We start from the raw sequence: 21,476 nt of genomic DNA, 5'->3' as shown, positions 1-21,476 counted from the left end.
TTGCATTCTATTATTCCTTTGTCTTTACTTCTGACTTCATTTCCCATTTCCCAGTGCAAATTGCTGTATGTACCTTTTCTCTTGGAACAATGTTACCTAGCTTTACTGACCAAATAAATTAAAATTTCTGATGAGGAGATTAAAATTCACTGCCATAATTCACACTGAATATTTTGTAAAAGTTTCACAGTACATTTATTTTAATTGGATTAGAAACTATGACAAATTGAGTTCCTGCTGTTGCTCTTTCTACCTGGGAACCCAGTTCAGACCTTCCCAAAGATGACAATGGAATAACACTACAATCAGCAAAAATAAATAATAAAAAGAATCACTATTGTCATTTTAGTAATTACTATTAGTAAAGCACCATTGATGATGTGGTCCTCTCACAGCCAATGTCCATAGGAAAAAGAAATGTTTCATTGAGACCAGATCTTGATTCAGTGTCTGACTCTATGAGGTTCATCAAGGCAGGAACTGGGAACCAGGAAGGAAGGTCACTGTTTCTTCCACCAGTATAAGGGAAAATGTTAATTTGTCTCAGTCTATGTGTGTTTATTTTTGAGGATTCTAAGAAACTCTCAAGTCACACTAAATTCCCAAAGTCTTGGCTTCCATTCACAAAGACTAAAGGTAGTAGAAAGTTCTTGTCACTACAAATTACCAATCTGCAATAGTTTTCCCTGTCAGAAACTCCTGCTAGCTTCATCAGTGGTTCATCATGCTTAATGGCATTATTTTTAATCAAAATATAATGTGATCAATAGGGGCACCTGGGTGGCTTAGTTGGTTAAGTGTCTGCCTTCGGCTCAGGTCATGATCCTGGGGTCCTGGGATTGAGCCCCGTGTCAGGCTCTCTGCTCAGCGGGAGTCTGCTTCTCCCTCTCTCTCCCACTTGTGCTCTCTCACTTGCTCACTCACTCACTCTCTCTCAAATGAACAACTAAAACCTTTTTAAAAAAATAATGTGACCAATATACATTTGCTTGTTATTTATACTGGGTCCTCTCCTCCTTTCTCCCATCCCTGCTATTCCCACCTGGGGACCTGCAATTCCTCACTTCCCAGGAGAATCCATTCATTTTTGCAAATTAAGAACTAAGATACTAGTGGCATAATCTTTACCCACCTCCTACTTTCTTTTGATTAATTTTTCTTAAAGGGGACACAATAAGGCAGCTCTTAGTGTGCTGGTTATGACACTTTGGGGCACAAGTACAGAAGATGACTATATTAGAATAAGATTTGTCTGTGTATAATAGTAACACAGATAACACTGGCTTAAATAAGATAGAACTTTATTTCTCCCTTATTAAGGTCCAGAAGTAAGTAGCTCAGAGCTGTTATGGAAGTTCTACTACATGAAGTCTTCAGGAACCTAGGCTCCTTCTGTCCACTTACTTCATTCTTCATGAACTCCTTCTTAAAAGGACACCTCAAGGATTCCTGGGTGGCTCAGTCAGTGAAGCATCCAACTCTTGGTTTTAGCTCAGGTCATGATCTCAGGGTCATGAGACTGAGCCTAGCGTCAGGCTCCACACAGGGTGTCAAGCCTGCTTGAGATTCTCTATCTCTGTCCCTCCCCTCTCTGTTCTGCCAGCCCCCCCCCCACACACACACTAGCATGCACTCTCTCTCTTAAAAAAAAAAAAAAACTTAAAAAAAACTTTAAAAAAATCAGGGAAGAATGCTATTGGGGGGTAACCTGCATTCTCTACCACCCCAACTCAAAGAGGAGTTAGCATACTAGCATATTACACAAGAAATACTCAGGAGTAGGACAAGCAGGTGATCAGCGAGGTGTACTAGGGCTCCAGCTTCTCTTCTCTGAGACTACATTGGCCTGGCAGTGCTCCAATGTTGGCTATGTCTTTGAGCTAGCTCCCTTCCTACTCAGTAGTTCAGGTATCACATTCAGATGCTACAAAGTCCAAAAGAAGAAGGGGGAAGAAGAATATGTCTCTCTCCTTTGTCTCCTTTTTGAAAGGGAAGAGAACTTTCTTAGAAGCAGCTAGCAGATATTCCTTCAAGCCTCCCTGGCCAGACTGCACCAAAACTCCATGCTGGCAAGAACATACCACCATGGGCATGGACCAATCAGCACCCACCCCATGAAAACCATAAGTGGGGTGAGTTCCTCTGAAATATGGGGCTTTACATAGAGGAAGTTCAATACCCAAACAAAATTGGGGTTCAGTCTGAAAGAGGAATGGGGAAAGAATGTTGGGTTGACATCCAACGGTGCCTACCACACTCCATATCCTAATTCCCCATTATGATATACTGCCATTTCTAGCCAGATAAATTGGACTCTCAGATTACATCGTCATAATTATCCTTATAAATCAGCCCAGTTCCTATGGCCATCTCCTACCAACAAACAGTGAGTGAAGAACAAACAAATTCATGGAATAGTCCACATCTAGATTAAGTGGACAGTTCTCCCTACCTTCTGTTCACCTTGTTTGTGGAGCCATCACTCCAGACACTGGTATTAGCATCAATTTCATATACAGTCACCTTAGTTAACCCTTTCAGTATAAATATGAGAAAATCTCTCTAAGAGAAATACATGTTTTTAAGGAGAAACTCATCTCCAACATAAATTTATAGGCATCAGATCACCGATGAGTGTTTCCCTGGAAGCCACTGGGCCCTCCCAGGAAAAGTATGACTGACTGCAAGAGTAAGTCTAGGAAAAGAACAGTCCACCAGCCCCCACCCGGACCTGTGTTGATGCCACAGTTCTCAGCTACAGCACTGATTTCCCAGTACTCTTCTGACCTTCCGCAGAACTGATGTGGGGTAAGTTTTCAGGTTCGTTTTTCTTTTGATTCACTAACAATTCAATGGCAATTTTAAGAAGGAAAGACAATTTTTGCTCAAACAGGAAGACATTGTGTGCTCTGAAGCTACAGTTCATTCACTTTTTTGCATATCAAAGTTTAAAAAGTAAAAGAAAACACGGCATAAAGAGAAAAGTGCCCTAAATTCATCACTGATGCCTGGATTATGAGCTTTCGGTGCTAAAAGCATCACTGAAGCCTAAAACTGATGACACTGTCCATATGATTACAAGGAGATCCTAGTATTATTTCTTAATTGAAGCATTTTTATCAAGTGAAGTTACTGAAAATTTCCAGAAGCAACACTAAATATTTATTCTGTGGTAAGAAACATGAGTATGGTAGTAATTTTCAAAACATCTTTAGAAATGAAGTAACTCTTTAATACTTCTGATATCTCTTTACCTGGAAACCTACTAAATCCTAAGAAATAATGTATTTTCGAAACATCCCTATGATGAACATCACTATCAACGCAAAGTTTCTATGCACACAAACTGAACGGCAGCTGTTAAAGGATTTGTCTAAAAGTAAATGCTGATTCAAACTCATTAGCATACCAGAAGTAGAGCTGCTTATAACACATACAAGATTAAGGTAACAAAACTCACTCCAAACATACTGACTAGTTATTCTCCATATGTTAGCAAAGTTTATCAAGTGAAGGAAAGTTATTGAATCAGCTCTAGGAGCTTTCAAATCTATATTTCACTGGCAGCTACTTTATGAGAAACAGGTCATAAAACTGTATTTAAATTTTACTGTCATATTTCCAATTGTTCTGCATACAACTAGATCAAAACTTGAGAATACGCATGAGCTAAATAATGGGCAAAGCAGAGAAGATAGGGTTGTGTTTTGTTTTGTTTTTTTTCCAGGGGTCTGGGGCTTCAAAACCATCAGGAAATCACAGCCCCATGACCTTCATGTGCTCATGCACTAACAATTCACAACGCCATGCATTTTTCCAATGCTCTTTTCTCTTTTGGCAAGACGCGTATTCTCAAATGAGGCAACGTCTCATTTTCTCTGGAGGTATTCTAACTTTAACTCTTCTCTTCCCTCTGCCTGTACATACCTTGAAAGTGCCCTCCCAAAGAATTACAAGATAAAATTGAACAGGACTTGTGGATGTAATGACTGTTACACAATCTGCTAGAGTTTTATTCATTCGGAACGTATTCATTCCAAGACCTTCTTCTGCACGAGCCATCTCATACTTTTGTATGTGTGATAATTTAACTTCACAATAACACAAAAGGTAACACATTTTCTTTTCACGTGACTACAATGCTTGCACCAGCAGCAACAACTGCCAGGACCATGAAGTCTTCAAGAACATTAACCTTACAGGGCTGGACTTCAATGATTACGGTAGATGGCCATGATTCAACTTTAGGTGTTTTTAAGCTTTGCAGTAAAATGAAGTCTTATAAAAGAAATAGCATAAACATGATTTGCAAATAACTAAATGCAACCCCTTCTCACTGTGTTCTCCTACAGTTCTGTCAGTCCCTTACATGCTGGTGAAAACAAGCACATAGCCAAATTTGTAATACTCGAGACAGCCTTCGTGTAGCTGTTTTACTAATATAAATAAGTCATCCATCTTTTTCCCATTTTAAATAAACGACAGCAAAGGAATACTTGACCACGTTTTATCCCCTGACAGAATGGGTTGTTGATGATCCTAGGCCTCCAGAAGTAGCAGAGCAGGAGGAAGAATCTGGAAACTCAATTACATTGCTCTCAAGTGCCCTGATTTGATATCCTTTTAAAATGGTTGTAAATGTTGTGGTGACTGAAAACAAACATGGAATAAGGACGCTAAATAAACGCTTTCCTTTTAGGAAAGATTCAGGGCCCAGAAAGAGAAGAACGTAATCAGGAAGAACTTAACCGTTTCTTTACAGAATTAGGGTAAAACTTACAGTTCAATACCTAGTTTAGAAGGTATTTCTAAAGCCAGAAAATTACTAAATTCACAAGATAACCAAATGTTAGGTAGTGGTTGCGGGTAAGGTCACTGGGGAGGAAGAGACAGGCGCCAAATACACCCAGGAGTCATGATTTTCTGCAGTTTCGATTCGGTTTGGGTTTTTTTTTTTTTCCCTGCCTCACACTCTCTAGTGAGTCACTGTATCTCTGGAAGTCTCCCCAAATGAGTTTCTCTCCATCTATAACTTTAGCAAGTGTTACAAAACATGCCAATGTTCCTCTTTTGCCTCCCTCCCCCGCCAACTCCGGCGAGGGAAAGGAACCCTACAACCTGGGAGCGTAACGACACAGTCCTTTCTGCCTCTGATGAAATCATCCCACAAGTGATCTGAAAGTTCAAGGGAGGCTGTGGCCGATACCTCGTTTTACAAAACCAGGCCAACGTTACCAGGAGGGAAATTCTGCTTTATAGGCCGGGAATCCCCCGGGAAGTCTCCATAAACGAGGGATGTCCCCGCGGCTCTCTTTAGGGCCAGTTCAGAAAGAGCTCAGAACTTAGGGGGGAGCAAGGTGTTTCTGGGCCCGGGCCTGAACAGACCCCAAGGCGGGCTGAGCCGAGAAAGCAAGGTCGCGTCCCCCACCCCGCAGCCGGCACCTGCCTCCCGCAACCGTGCCGCCGCGCTTCCCAGAGCATCCCCGGCCCGCGGGCCCCCGGCCGAAGCGCCGCCTCGCCCGAGCGCGGGCGTGCAGCCCCGGCGGCGCAGGGAGAAAGCTGGCCCCGCCGGGCGCCGTGGGCCCCCGAGGACCCCGCGCCCGCAGGTGGCGCGGCGCAGGTGGAGGGCGGGCGCGGGACACCGGGCGCGGGGCGGGCTCCCCCACGCGCCCTCTGGGGTCAGGGTCCGCGCAGCAGTGCAGGCCCCCGGGCGGGTGCGCCGCTCCCGGGAAGCCCTCCGCGCGCGTACCTCGGATGTAGGTGCACTTGCCCTCGTCCAGCAGGCTGGAGGCCGAGCCGCCCATGGCGGCGGTGCGGGCGCTGCCCCCGGGTGGCGCTGATAGTTCCCGTCGGCGCCCGCCGCTCGCTCCAGGAGGTGGCTGCGACGGCGCACCCGGCTCTGCACTTAAAGCACAAACTTCCTCCGAGGGGCGCCGCCTTCTGGGGCGCCTCCTCCAGGTCCGCGCCCTCTGAGGATCTGTGGGCTGGCCTGGGGGCTGTCTTCCCGCCCTCGCTTCACTGGGGAGCTCCGGGGGGATGTCCAGTCTGGAAAGACTTCCCACTCATTCCTTCTTGTTGTCTTCTGCCTTTTCTTCTCACCGGTTACGGGCAGCCGAGAAACACCTGTGGACGATTTCCCTAGAGACTGTAAACCTCGGTGAGCTGGAACCTTCTTCACTGATGAGCCACGAGGTGGAATTCAAGACCCCGTTGCTTTGCACGCCCTCCAGGTACAAGAAACAGCAGTTCCCAAGCATCCCCTAAGAACTTGTTAGAAGTGCAAAATTGCAGCTCCCCCACCCCTCTGTACCTCTCTACACATGTACGTGCGCGTGCGCGCACACACACTGCACCCCAATCAGAAACACCAGGAGTGGGGCCCAGCAAACTGTATTTTCACAGGCATGCCAGGTCATTCTGGTGCCTCCTGAAGTTTGAGAACCGACAGAAAACTGTCACCTTCCTGCAGTCATGAAGTAGGACCATGGAGGGGGTGGGAAATGAAGGGGAAAAAAGAGAGAAATAGAAAAACAGGGAAAACCTAAGCCTGGGTCCTACAATATGTTCCCAGTCCCAAAACTTCTGAAGACCCCCATCAAAGTCTGTTCTTACACCTTGAAGTCCAGTTCTTCCCCTTGACAAACTGGAAATAGTTCATTAGAAAGGGCATCTGTTCTTTTTCCCACACCCGGTATTTAGCTTGGCAGCCTCTCCCAAATAACACTCAACCAGGGCAGAGAGGTCACCACGCATTTCTTCCTATTCTTAGTAATCCGATTTTTAGTGACTCCTATTGACTTAACCTCCAAGGTCAAATGGTCTGTACACATAAGAACCAGGCCTGAAGAGGACTTGGAAGGTTTTGCCCTCCAAAGTTAATTGACTAGCATCCTAACGCCAAGATTTCTCACACCTCACACCCAATCCCTCTCACCCTACACTCTAACCCATCAATAAAACCTCTCCATTCTGCTTTCAAAATACATCCACTATCCACCCATTTCTCAGCCCTTCCTCTGCGATCACCCTCATTTCTCACCTGGATAATTACACTAGCTTCCTAACTGGTCCTCCTCCTTCAGAGAAAAAGCCCTGGTCATTGACACTAGGCCCGGCTTCCTCTTTGTCTTCATCTACCACCACTCTCCTGCTTGCTCTCTGCTCCAGCCCCACTGGCCTTTTTGCTCCTCTAGGACACACCTTTGCATGTGCTCTTGCTTCACCTAGGGTGCTCTTCCCTCAGATATTCACTGTCTGTCTCTCATTTCATTCAAATCTCCTCATCAATGCTAACACCTCAAAAGAGGCTTTTTTTTTGATGCCCTGTTTATACACCAGTCCTCATCTCTGTCCCACTCCTTACCCTTCATTATTTCTATTCACACCACTTAGCATCATCCGATATGTTTCTTTATCGGTCCCCACTGAAATGGAAACTCCATAAGGTTGGGGATTTTCTTTGTTGATGTTGTTTGTTTGTTTCTTTCTTTCTCTTTCTTTCTTTCTTTCTTTTCTTTTCTTTCTTTCTTTCTTTTCTTTTCTTTCTTTCTTCCTTTCTTTCTTTTTTAATTATTCGTTTTCTTTTTCCTTTTTCTTTAAGGGTAGGGATTTTTGTTCATTATGTTCTCTGATGTGTCTCAAATGCCTAGAACAGCATCTGGCACATAGGTGCTCAATAAATAACCACTGAATGAGTGAATGAATGAAACATAAAATACCAGATCTAGACACAATGAAAGCTGTGAATCTCAATGAATAAAGAGCATTTCCAGATAACTACTCAATGATTTAAGTCTTCAATGTTCAACTCTTTTCTCAATATTCTAGTTAGCTCTTAGAATTAAGTATTTCTTTGGGCACTTGGGTGGCTCAGTCAGTTAAGCATTTGACTCTTGATTTCAGCTCGGGTTGTGATATTGGGGTCTTGGGATGGAGCCCCAGGTTGGGCTCTGCTCAGTGTGGAGTCTGCTCGTCCCTCTCCCTCTGCTCCTCCCTTGCTCATGCTCTCTCTCTCAAATAACTAAATAAAAATCTTTTAAAAAAAAAGTAGTATATCTTCTCAGAGTAGTAATACTTTTCATTATATAAATTGCAAAAACTGTGCCTCAGAATGCTGTTATTGTTTTTGAAGAAAACTAATTTGGCTCTTCCGCCAGAGGATAGTTTTGGGTTGTCACCTCTTGTTTGGGAACAATCTGAGAAAACACCGATCATTCTCATCTCTCATTCTTCGCTCGTTTGTAGCACTCACAGACGGAGCTAGGTACAAGGAAGGATCTGTATGTGTGTAGTATCAACACGCTTTGTAACCACAGTTTCAGCTTCAAACCCTAACCTGATAACTTAGTAGCCATATGACCTGGTCAAATTGTCTAACTTACTTGTTTCAGTCTCTTTATCTGTTAAATGGAGTTGGTAACACCTCATGTGCTGTTGTCAAAATTACATTTGATCAGGTCTGTGAAACACTGAACATATTCCCAGGAACATAGTAAGTATTCAGTAAATGGAAGCTCAGATTGTTATTTTCAGCAACAACAAGAGTGGTCAGGAAGCAATTTTCTAGAGAAAGTGTAATTTTAATTAGACCTTGAAAACCACTGATATTACATTAAGAAAGAACTTCTGCTCCCTTTTTTTCCCTCCAAACAAATAAAGCGGCTTTTCCCCAACTGGTTTAGCAATAAGGAATCTATTATTTTATATTATAAATAAGGAATCTATTACTTTAGTCATAGTATTTAATATTTGTAAATCCTATGTGGGCATCATTTTATTAATCACACACTAAAAATGAGTCTCCAAGCAATTCAATAACTTTATGAAACAGATTCAACTTCATATGATTCGAATCAGCTAGTTTAGAAAATTTCTTATGCGATGTTAGTTTTTGTATTATATCAATGTCTTTTGTATTACAGTACTCTTAAGACCACTTCTTTTGGGGGGTGCCTGGGTGGCTTAGTCAGTTAAGCATCCCACTCTTGATTTCAGTTCAGGTCATGATCTCAGGGTTGTGAGATCTAGCTTTGTCTGGGGCTCAGTGCTGAGCATCGAGTCTGCTTAAGATTCTCTCTCTCCTTCTCCTTTCCCCTTGCCCCCCCACCCCCAGTGTGCACTCACCCTCTCTTAAAAAGGGGGGGGGCGGCACTCGCGTGGCTCAGTCAGTTATGCATCTGCCTTCGGCTCAGGTCCATAAAATTCACCCATTTAGATTATCTTTTTTAAAAGAGCAAATTAGGGGCGCCTGGGTGGCACAGCGGTTAAGCGTCTGCCTTCGGCTCAGGGCGTGATCCCAGCGTTATGGGATTGAGCCCCACATCAGGCTCCTCTGCTATGAGCCTGTTTCTTCCTCTCCCACTCCCCCTGCTTGTGTTCCCTCTCTCGCTGGCTGTCTCTATCTCTGTCAAATAAATAAATAAAATCTTTAAAAAAAAATAAAATAAAAGAGCAAATTAGATTAACAGACATTTAGTACCAGTACCTGTAAATTGTGCATGTGATTTGGGATTCTCTTACCTGTCACAGAACTATGAACCTCTTGCCATGTTCTCATTTGAGTTAGTGACATCTGTCTATTTGGGCACTTAATTGCCTGCAGAGCAGGGACAACCTGAAACTTCTTTGCACTTCTCCAAGTACCTCGTACTGCTGTGTAATATAGGAGTGGGGGCTCTGTGATTACTTGATTGTATAAGTACACATGGTAGGTTATACCAGTTACCCAATTTAATCTTCAGAAAAACAGACTGAAGTAGGCACTGTTATTATCACCATTTTAAAGATGAGAAAAATCAAGGTGAAGAGGTTTAAGCAATTTAACTAGGGTCAGCTGTCACCTGGGTTTATCTAACTCCAGAGTGATCCTCTTAACCACAGATGCGACTACTTTCATATAAAATCTTGCTTTTGTTTATTTACAGAAATAATCCAGGCTTTACTATAAAAGATTAGAAACTATTGACAAAAAGAAAAAAAGGAGGGGGGATATCATCCAGATCCCAACGTCAATATCTTTATTTTTATTTGTTTATAATTTATTTTTATTTATTTTTTATTTTTTGAGATAGAAGGAGAGAGAGTGCACGTGAGCAAGGGGAGGGTGAGGGGCAGCAGGAGAGAGAGAGACTCTTAAGCAGGCTCTATTCTCAGCGCCAAGCCCCACCTGGGGCTTGATCTTACACCTCTGAGATCATGACCTGAGCTGAAATCAAGAGTCCAACACTTAACCGACTGAGCCACCCAGACACCCCAATGTCAGTATCTTTAGACAATCCCAATCACCAGTTTGCTATAGATTCCTACAAACTTACATATAAATATATGTGCAATTATAATTTATAATTATATAAAAATTTATTTATGGCTACTTAGTTCCCAAAATGAGGTGATGCTCTTTATATATTCTGTAATCCTTATTGTAATTTTTTTATTTGGAATATTTGCATTTAAATAAATATCTAGACCTAGGTCAATGATAGTTCATTGTATAAATGTAACCTAAATCACCCATCTACCAGCAATGTATGCCTGCCTGTTTCCCTACTTCTCAGTCACGTTGGATGTTTTCATACCTTTTTTAAAATTGTCATTTTCATTATTCATTTTAATATTTGGCAATTTAGGAGTCAAAATAAGTATTACATTCTGTGGTTTGATTTTGAAATCCTTAAAGAGAGAGACTGATTATTTTTCCATGGGCTTTTTGGCTATACATGTTCCTTTGTGAATAGGTTGTTCTTATATTTTTCTGTTTTTCTATTGACTTTTTATTCTTATTGATTTGGAAGAGCTTTATATATATTAAAGACACAGGCCCGTTTAACACATATTGCAAATTAAACACATTTTGCTTATGAAAATGTATTTCCTTATGTTCTTTATTCAAGAATCTTCTTTGAAGATTGGCTAACCATATACAAATTGTAAAATTAATTACATTTGTCTCTGGCACCCTCCAACCTTCCCTTAACGCCCCCTTCTCTTTTCTCTGTGTATAGTTTCTGAAGAATGCCTAACCTTATCAACAATATCTCTTATAGATTGTTGTAGCTTAACTATTGAAAGTCATTTTACGAATTTTTTGAATACGCTCCTTCACTTACTAGCAAGATTGTTGCAATAATCTGATATGTTCTTTTTTTCCTCAGGGGTATGTTTTAGAAGCTCCAGTTGTCATTCTGATATGGACTTGTTTCATGATTTGGGAAAATAACTTAAATTTTCTAACCTTTTACTCCTTATCTTTAAAATGAGTGCCTGTGAAAATTTAATGTGATCATATATGTAATGCACTCAATACATATTAATATGCCTAGCACATACTTAACATTCTCTAAATGAAGCTAGCATGACAAGAAGTAATAAATAAAAAGATGTTTTATTAACTTTTTTTAATGTATCAACATTAGTTCATTTTATTCTTCTTCTTATTATAGTACCTTTATTATATGATTGGCAAATCACTTTCCAGGAAGCAGGGTACCAAGACCAATTTTGAAAAGAAGAAAGTGTACCTATTATATTTTAACTGTATTTCTGAAAGACAAAAACCTGTTCATTAATATAAACTATAGAAAACTAAGCTGGATAAAATCTTTTCTAGAGAGAATATGTGAAGATGGAATCCAACTTCTGCTCAACAATGATTCTTGAGGGAAACTTTCAGGAGCTTCTGTGAAGTTTTTATTAGAAAAGACAGATTTTTTTCAATTGAGAAACATTGCTTTTCTTCAACATGCTTTTGCTTTTTTATAATTGAAATACAATTAGCATAAATGTATTAATTTCAGGTGTACAACATATTGGATTGATAATTCTATTCATTACTCAATGTTCACCGTAAGTGTAATTACCATCTGTCACCACACAATGTTATTACAATATTATTATATTCCCTACGCTATACTTATCATCTCTGTCATTTATTTATTTTAGAACTGGAGTTTGTACCTCCTAATTTCCTTTATCAATTTCTCTATTCCCTCCACCCACCTCCTCTCTGGCAACCACCAATTTGTTCTATTTAAGAATTTGGTTTTGTTGGGGCGCCTGGGTGGCACAGCAGTTAAGCGTCTGCCTTCGGCTCAGGGCGTGATCCCGGCGTTATGGGATCGAGCCCCACATCAGGCTCTTCTGCTATGAGCCTGCTTCTTCCTCTCCCACTCCCCCTGCTTGTGCTCCCTCTCTTGCTGGCTGTCTCTATCTCTGTTGAATAAATAAATAAAATCTTAAAAAAAAAAAAGAATTTGGTTTTGTTTGCTTGCTTTTGGTTTTTAGATTCCACATATATGTGAAATCAAATGGTATTTTTCTTTCTCTGTCTGACTTATTTCACTTAGCATAATAACTCTAGGTCCACCCATGTTGTCACAAATGACAAGATCTTGTCCTTTTTATGGCTGAGTAATATTCCACTATATATACATACCATACCTTTTGTATCCATTTATCACCTATCCATTCATCTATCAATGGATACTTGGGTTGCTTCCATAATTTTGCTGTTGTAAATAATGCTTCAATAAACATAGGGGTGCATATATCTTTTGGAGTTAGTGTTTTCCTTTTCTTTGGGTAATACCCAGTGTTTTCCTTTTCTTTGGGTTATTGGATTACATGGTATTTCTACTTTTAATCTTTTGAGGAACCTCCTGTTTCCCACAGTGGCTGCACCAATTTCCATTCCCACCAACAGTGCATGAGAGAGTTCCCTTTTCTCCACATCCTCACCAACACTCACTATTTCTCATCTTTTTTGAAAAAGATTTTATTTATTTGACAGAGAGAGGGAAAGAAAGAGACAGAGAGAGAGTGAGTGTGAATGGGGGGAGGGGCTGAGGGACAAGCAGCCTCCCTGCTGAACAGGGAGCCTGAAGTAGGGCTCCATCCCGGGACCCTGAGATCATGATCTGAGCTGAAGTCAGGTGCTTAATCGACTGAAGCCACCCAGGCACTCCTATTTCTTGTCTTTTTGATACTAGCCATTCTGACTGGTATGAGTTGATATCTCATTGTGCTTTTGATTTGCATTTCCCTCATGATGGGTAATGCTGAACATCTTTTCATGTGTCCTTTGATCATCTGTACATTTTCTTTGGAAAATGTCTATTCAAGTCCTGTGACCATTTTTAATCTGATTTTTTTTTTTTTTAGTTTTGAGTTGTGTAAATTTTTAAATATATTATCAAATAAATCATTTGCAAATATTTTCTCCCATTCACAGGTTGCTTTGCTTGTTGATTCCTTCCTTATTGGCTTCCTTTGCTATGCAAAAGCTTTTTATTTTGGTTATTTTGGTATAGTTTATTTTTGCTTTTGTTTCCTTTGCCTGAAGAGACATAGCCATAAATATTTGCTGAGGTCCATGGCCAAGACATTACTGCCTATGTTTTCCTTAGGAGTATATGGTTTCAGGTCTCACATTTAGATTTTTAATCCATTTGGAGTATATATGGTGCAAGGAAGTGGTCCAGGTTTCTTCTTTTGCATGTACCTGTCCAGTTTTCCCAATAACATTTATTGAAAAGACTGTTTCCCCCATTGTATATGTTTTCCTCCTGTGTTGTAGATTAATTGACCATACAGGTGTGAGTCAATGTACTTTTCCAATATGAATCATCACAATTTTTATGTAGATCTCCAGCACTGCGTAGTATCTTAGGCACAGAGTAGAAGTACAAGTATCTTGACAGAAGGCTTAGAACTAACGATGACAAAGTCTAGAACCAAAGCGGCATTTAGATGTGCCGGCATCAATCTTCAAATCTGACAGAAACCAAACCAGGGGGCGCCTGGGTGGCGCAGTCGTTGAGCATCTGCCTTCGGCTCAAGGCGTGGTTCCGGCGTTCTGGGATCGAGCCCCACATCAGGCTCTTCCGCTGGGTGCCTGCTTCTTCCTCTCCCACTCCCACTGCTTGTGTTCCCTCTCTCCCTGGCTGTCTCTGTCAAATAAATAAATAAATGAATAAATTCTTCAAAAAAAAAAAAAAGAAAAGAAAGAAACTAAACCAGCACAGTTGCCCTTGTAAAAGCAATAACCTGTTATTGCCATAGATAAGAAGATTCTACTGGTTCTGAGGGCAAGTCTCTTAACTACCTTGTACTTGGGCAAGGGGTTAGCTTAGCACTAGTGCACAAAGGGAAGAGTGCCACCTGCTGGACCAGCCATGATACTCTGTGCAGGGTTGGGGCTACTTGGCAATGAGGAAAATGACAAATTCTTATGCTTGTACTTATATTAGTTTAACAGACATTTGGCATTATTCACCTATCTCTTACAAGGTTCTTACGCTCAGCTGACAAAGAATTGCTCTTCCAGAACAGAATTTTCCCGTTGAATTTATTCTGGGGGGCTAATTCTATTATTTTATTATATAAGCGTATACTTACTGCTTATAACACATTTTGACATTAGCTATAATCCATTTTGTAAAGGACAGTCTTTTGGTTATTTCCTCTCAGAGTCACAGTTCACTCTCTTCTCTATGTGCAAGAAAACCAACACATGAATTCTTCTAGTCAGGAATCATAGTTGCGAAAAGTAATATTCCAGGGCTCTGACTTCAATGCTAGTATGCTCAAATGGAGAGATGGAAGGAAGAATTGGCAAGGAGCTCCAAGGATGTAGGAACAGTGGGACTGGTCCATAAAGGTGGGGAGGGATATTACAGCACTGACGTCGTTTGGAATTTCTGTACATGATAATTTTTAAAATGCAAACTGACTTGGTTTTATTGCTTTTCTGTTTTCTACAGACAATGCACCCCTTATTACCTGAACCAAGAGCAGACCACTCCCACAACATCCCCCTGATACACCCCCAAATCTTTGCACTCACAAATGGTATGACGTAGTAGGGCAGAGATGTCTAGATTTATATGTCTTGTGTATGGAAAAAATACACGATGATTTATCATATCTGATTAAAACTGTCTTCATCCATACTGCCTTAAATTCCTTCTTATTTTGACAGTGAATCAATTATTAGTTCATTTAGGTTACAGATGATAAAACTGTATTAAATACCTTAAGGTGAATCCATTTAATCAGGTTACATTCTTTTAAAATTTAGCTAATATCATCTCACTGCAGGACTAGCAGTTTTGAAGGAGAAAAGAGTAATCTAGAAGCATGAAGGCCTTTAAAATCCATTGGTTAGTCTGTTTCCAAACTGGGCCAATCAGGCTTCTAGACCAGGACTGCTCTATTGTAACAACTGAAAAAGACTGTTTATTTCCCCTAGGGTTGATGAACTGGTAGTAGGATATTAATCCTAAACTGCTAGAAGACATTTGTCCACCGGAAGGAGAACCCATGATTAAGGGAAAATAATTCTCAGATGACATTGCATCAATTGAGTCCTGGCTTGCCCAGTTCCATGAAATAATAAATCCTCCCCATTTCTGTTTGTTAAACAAGTTTGAATTGGATTTCTGTCTTCCTTCCCAACCAAAACCATTTTGAACAACATAAGACCTTAAATATAGTGCTTATATGAAAGATTAAAACGTTCTATAGCTATACTATATCCCTTTATATAATTGATTAAAGCATATTAAGTAGACATTACTTTCTATGAGTGATTTGTACTGTATGCCAACAAATGGCAGCACAATATATAACAATTTACTTTTCTTAGTCATTTTTTATTCTCAGTAGTCAGTTTTGAAAGTGATTTATTTTCATTCTAGGCATTTGATTAATTATTGGCCCTACATATACACACTAATTCCAATTCAGATTTAAAATTAGCTGTCTCAAATTTTGACATGAGAATTAACAGTCCTTCTGCACATCATGACCTGAATATATATGAATATAGTCCCTTATTACTCTCATTTTATTCATTTTTTAAAGAATTAATTCATAAAATTCAAAATTTTAGTTCGAGGCATGCTGCAATTAAATTAGGAAGCATGGCAGGGTTTGGATTAGAACTAAATCAGATTGGCAGAAATTCTGCAGCCTTAATAGCTTTGTTTTACATAGTGCTATTAAAGTTATAGCCACATAAATCACATCATTTAATTCTAGAATTCCTGGAAATTAACTACTGGAAGAGTGATAATAATTTTGAGGGAGCCCAGTGCAGATAAACTCAGCAATCCTGAGAAAGTGGAGTACCAGTAGAAAACCAGCCAGAGGATAAGGGTAGCATCAATTTTCTGGTTTTCTATGTTTTGTTTGTTTGTTGAAACTGATGCACTATAATTTTGATGGCTATGACTTGGTCTTCAATGCCTACAACGGTGCCAGGCTTATAGTCGGCACTCAATAAAGGCCTGAATAAATGCTCTACAATAGATACAAATTTTTGGTGCAGTAAGGTTTTTTCCTGTAATTGCTCTAAGTTTTAAGACATAGTCATTGTGGACTGAGCCAAAAGGGATTTCAGGTGTCCTTTTTTTTAAGTTTCCTCATCTTAATATTGAAGGAATTGAGATCAGAAGAGGTAAATTGACTGCCCAAAACAGAGATGGGGTAGTAAATCAGTTAAACATTCATGGAGCACCCATTACTAGGTAAATGTTCGGCATTGTTTCAGATAATGGACATACAGAAGAGCATAAGGCACCCAAAGTCTCTGCCTTCAGAAGAGCTTTATTTTGGAGCACCTGGGTGGCTCAGTCGGTTAAGTGTCTGACTCTTGATTTCAGCTCATGTCATGATCTCAGGGTTGTGAGATCGAGCCCCATGTCAGGTTCTGTGCTGGGTGTGGAGCCTGCTTAGAATTCTCTCTTTCCCTCTCCCTTTGTCCCTCTGCCCCTGCCCCCACTCTCTTTAAAAAAAAAACAACAGAAAACAAAACAAAAAAAAACAGCTTATATTCCAGTGGGGAGAGATGATTAAGATAATTTCAAGTCCCGATAAATGATGCTAATGAAAACACTAATATAGAATATTGTGGTGGAGAATGACAGAGGATGGGAAGAGACACAACTGATTTAGTAGATCGCTCAGCACAGGGCTCTCTAAGAGCTCTCATGTGAGCTGAGCTGTGAGTCATGAGGACACATTCATGCAAATGTATGAAGAAAGAGTATTCCAAGGGCAAGTGCAAATGTCCTGAGATGGGAACAAGCTTGGTGTGCTTGACGAGGGGAAAAAAACAGCCACAGTGTTTCAACTGGAAGGGAGGAAGGATAAAATGGACAGAGATGAGGTTAGGTGTGGAGGAAAAGGAGTTAGGTTTTACGCAGAGGGTGACGAGACAGAATATAAACGGTTTCGAGGAGAGGAGTCATCTGACCTAATTTTCACTGTAGACAAATCGTTCAAGCTGCTATGTGGAGAAGGGACCAAGGTGGGAATGAGAGGAGGCTGTGAGCTCCTTGGAAGACTGTCCTGGTACTCAGGCTTGATGGCGGTCACCTGGGCTAGGGTGAGGCAGTGGGCAGGGGAGCAGCAGCTGTACTCAAACATGTTTTGTATGTACCTGCAAGACATATTGACAAATGCATGAGGGGAGTTGGGAAATGAACGTGCCATTTATAATGATGGGAAAGACTCTAGGAAGAATGAATGAATTGAGAAAATAGGGGAAATGAGTGGTTCTGCTTTGGACTTGTTAAGTTCAACATTTTTTTAATAAAGATTTTATTTATTTGTCAGAGAGAGAAAGAGAGAGAGAGAGAGAGCAAGCAGGGAGAGCAGTAGGCAGGAGAAGCAGGCTGCCCTCTGAGCAAGGAGCCTGATGTGGGACTTGATCCCAAGATCCTGGGATCATGATCTGAGCCAAAGGCAGATGCTTAACTGACTGAGCCACCCAGGCATCCCGACATCTTTTTTAAAGTTGGCTCATGACCCCAAGACCAAGAGTCCCATTCTCTACCAACTGAGCCAGCCAGGTGTCCCAGTTTGACATTTTTATTAAACACTGAAGTGGAAATCCCAAAAGGGAGTTGGATGAATAAGTCTAGGCCTCAGGCTAGAAGTCAAGAGAGGAGGAATGGTTTGAGAAGTCATCAGCACATAGGTGAAAATTAAAGCCATTGGTGGTAGGGGAGAGTGGAGGTGGAGAAAAGAGAACTGGGGGCAGAGCCTGGAGCACAGTGGGAGGTCTGCAGGAGGGGAAGGAGCTAGGAAAGGGGCTGAGAAAAAGCTACTAGGCAAGTGGTGCAAATCAGAAGAGTATGGCTCCACGGACATCTCTGCAGACCACCTTAGTAAGAACTGTTTCTTACTGATATGGGGTTGGGAGAATGGGGGGAATGAAAGCCTGGCTGGAGTATTGAGGTTAGAAGGAGGGGTAAAGACAAAAAAGTAGCAGGCCTGAAAGCAGGGGTTTCAGACATTTTTCTGCGGAGTGAGGAAGAGAGATGGAATTGTGGCTGGAGAGGGATGGAAGGCCAGGAGACTGCTAATGGAAACACTCCAGTGAAGGGAAAGAATGTAGTGGTAAATGAGAGCAGGGGAGTAGCCTTGTGGAAGGACTGGCCTGGGCCCTTGGATAGAGCAGGGATGCCTTTTTCACCATAACTCAAGGGAAAGACAGGTACCCTGGTTCAGGTGCAGGTGGGTTACAGGATTTGGTGAGGAGCTGAGGTCATCTTTGGTCCCATCAGTATGTATCCACTTTTCCCAAATCCTACTCCAGGGTGCAACCATACAGCCTCCATTAGACTTCGGAAAGATGTACTTCCTACTTTAATTGATTTGAGGTGTGAAAATATTCTGCAAACCTGATCATCTTAGTGGCACAAAAACGTCATTGTCTAATTAAGCGGAATTCTTGTAGTACTAGGCTTGTTTGGAGTACAATATAAAAGAGACACAGTCCTCAGTTTTTAGTTTGAATAAAAGAATAGAGTTAACAAATGGAAAAAGTGGAAGACACCTAGGTCCTTGAAATCATTGTTGAACCCCTGAATTAACCAACTCTAGAATGAACCTACCTGGGATTTCTTTTATGTGAATTAATAAACATATCGATAGCTTCAGCTATTTTCTTGGTTGTTGTCACTTAGAGCCGAAAGCATTTTAAATGGCACAGTATTTCACTGAGATATGTGGTAGCCATCAGGAAAAATAAAGCTCAAACTTTACACAAAAGTGGATAAATCAGGGGCGCCTGGGTGGCACAGCGGTTAAGCGTCTGCCTTCGGCTCAGGGTGTGATCCCGGCGTTGTGGGATCGAGCCCCACGTCAGGCTCCTCTGCTATGAGCCTGCTTCTTCCTCTCCCACTCCCCCTGCTTGTGTTCCCTCTTTCACTGGCTGTCTCTATCTCTGTCAAATAAATAAATAAAATCTTTAAAAAAAAAAAAGTGGATAAATCAAAATATTCTAAAAAGTACTGACAAGGCTATGCAATTCCTTCCCAAGCTTGACACCAAATCTAGAGGCCTCCCGTAGATGGGATAACTGTTGAATAAACCATAATACTCTAAGACATGCTGCAATGTTTATGTGGGAAAAAAAAAAAGTATTCACAACATGTACATGCTCCATACACTTTGTCTTTTTGTTTTGTTTCTATTTTTAAGATTGATTGATTGATTTGAGGAGAGAGAGAGCCCGGGAGGCCAGGGGCAGGGGGAGGAGGGTGGGGAAGGGCAGAGGGAGAAGTAGACTCCCCTCTGAGCAGAAAGCCCCTGATTTCCAGGCCCAAGCCAACAGAAGCAGTTGATTCGATGCAGGGCTGATCCCACCACCCTGAGATCATGACCTGAGCGGAAGGCAGATGCTTCACTGACTGAGCCGCCCAGGCGCCTCATGCTCCATATAAGTTGTACAAGACTATGGCTTTATGTCCATCACGTTTCTTTCTTTTTTTAGTGTTATACTATAAAGTTTCTTAGATTTCTGATTTATTTTAAAGATGTTGATTTAATTATCAACATAATGCAACGTTAAAAAAAAAATCCTAGAGGCCATACAAGAAAAGACTGATAGATCCATAAATATTAAAAATTCTTCATTAGAAAAAAATCACAAGTCAAAAGACAAGTGAAAAGTTGGAGAAATTTGCAATTTGAACCTGGGATGAAAGGCTAATTTTCCTAACATATAAGAGTTCTGTTAAGCCTGTTAGAAACACCACCACCAAAATAGGAAATGATACAGGATACGAATAGTGTGTGTTGACAAACAAATGGCTCTTAAATATCTGAAAAGATCTCAACTTACCCATAAGAGAAGAATTTCACAGTAAAACTACACTGAGTTACTATTTCCTGGATGACATCTTCTATTGGGGAAAGTGTGGGAAACAGGCCCTCTTCATAAATTGCTGGCCAGAGTGCAAATTGATTCAACTGAAGAGTAATTTGACAACATCTATCAACATGACAAATGTGCACACTCCTTGAGGTACCAATTCCACTTCAGGAATGTATCCTATTGACTTATTTGTATACTTGTAAAGCGGCATTTGTACACGGTTATTATTTGTAAAAACAAAAGGTTGAAAGACCAGATAAAGGTCCATCAAGAGTCCAGTTAAATAAATTTTGGAGCAATGATAAAATGGAACACTATTGTAGCTGCAAAAACAACAAAAAGAATGAACATTTCCTTAAAATCTGGGGGGCTGGCTGGCTCAGTGAGTAGAGCACGCGACTCTTGACCTGAAGGTGGTGAGTTCGAGCCCCACGTTAGGCATTGAGCCTACTTAAAATCAATTAATCAATCTAAGAAAAGGAGAATTCCTTTAAGTTCTGATATGGAAAGATCTTCATGATTTAGTGTTAAGTTAAACCAAAACCACACAAGATACAGTATGTACACCATGCCACCATTTATATAAAAAGGTATGGATAAATATATGTACATACTTGTTTGTACATGCATAGAAATATCTGTAAGAATACAAAAGAAACTAAAAACAGATTGACAATTGCAGTAAAGTTGGGGACAGACAGGAAAAGAAAAGACCTTTAACAATTTATTCTTTTATACATATGGGATTTTAAAGCATATACATGTATTATATATTTTTAAAAATAGATCTTTAAATACTGAAGAATTAGACAAATTAATCTACTAAATACTCACATTTTGAGAAATACAAAGTTACTCTTGTAAAAACAAATGTTTGGGAAAAAAATTAAATGTCCAATAGTAGTGGACAGAGTAAATAAATTGTGGGACATCCGTACAATAGAATAGTAGGCAAGCATTAAAAGAGAATGAGGGAGAACCTGGCTGGTTCAGTCTGTGGAGCATGCAACTCTTGATCTCGAGGCTGTGGGTTTGAGCCCCATGTTGGGTGTAGAGATTGCTTAAAAATAAAATCTTTTGGGGCGCCTGGGTGGCACAGTGGTTGGGCGTCTGCCTTCGGCTCGGGGTGTGATCCCGGCGTTGTGGGATCGAGCCCCACATCGGGCTCCTCCGCTGTGAGCCTGCTTCTTCCTCTCCCACTTCCCCTGCTTGTGTTCCCTCTCTCGCTGGCTGGCTCTATCTCTGTCGAAAAAAATAAATTAAAAAAATAAATAAAATAAAATCTTTAAAAATAAATAAATAAATAAATAAAAGA

The 21,476-nt window shown here is 40.8% G+C and overlaps 1 protein-coding gene and 1 long non-coding RNA gene across 4 annotated transcripts in view; both read right to left on the bottom strand.

Moving 5' to 3' along the window:
- The window catches only part of NIBAN1 (niban apoptosis regulator 1), a 167,016-nt gene extending 160,821 nt beyond the window's left edge, over positions 1 to 6,195 (bottom strand). Inside the window, exon 1 of one of the 2 annotated variants that reach the window (XM_034666805.1) lies at positions 5,750 to 6,195. In XM_034666805.1, coding sequence (XP_034522696.1) covers positions 5,750 to 5,804 — 55 coding nt within the window. In that variant the 5' untranslated portion in view covers positions 5,805 to 6,195. The remainder of the gene's footprint in view (positions 1 to 5,749) is intronic. The other variant, XM_034666806.1, reaches the window with a different exon arrangement.
- A 7,695-nt stretch (positions 6,196 to 13,890) lies between these two features.
- Positions 13,891 to 21,476, bottom strand: part of LOC105238383 — a 45,196-nt gene continuing 37,610 nt past the window's right edge. The window contains exon 4 of one of the 2 annotated variants that reach the window (XR_004627275.1): positions 13,891 to 13,943. This is a non-coding gene — a long non-coding RNA (uncharacterized LOC105238383). Of the gene's footprint in view, positions 13,944 to 21,356; positions 21,404 to 21,476 lie in introns of those variants that run through there. The other variant, XR_002143042.2, reaches the window with a different exon arrangement.

The sequence above is a fragment of the Ailuropoda melanoleuca genome, chromosome 8 (assembly GCF_002007445.2).
Source record: "Ailuropoda melanoleuca isolate Jingjing chromosome 8, ASM200744v2, whole genome shotgun sequence".
NCBI lineage: Eukaryota > Metazoa > Chordata > Mammalia > Carnivora > Ursidae > Ailuropoda > Ailuropoda melanoleuca.
This window is presented reverse-complemented; position numbering and strand designations above follow the sequence as displayed.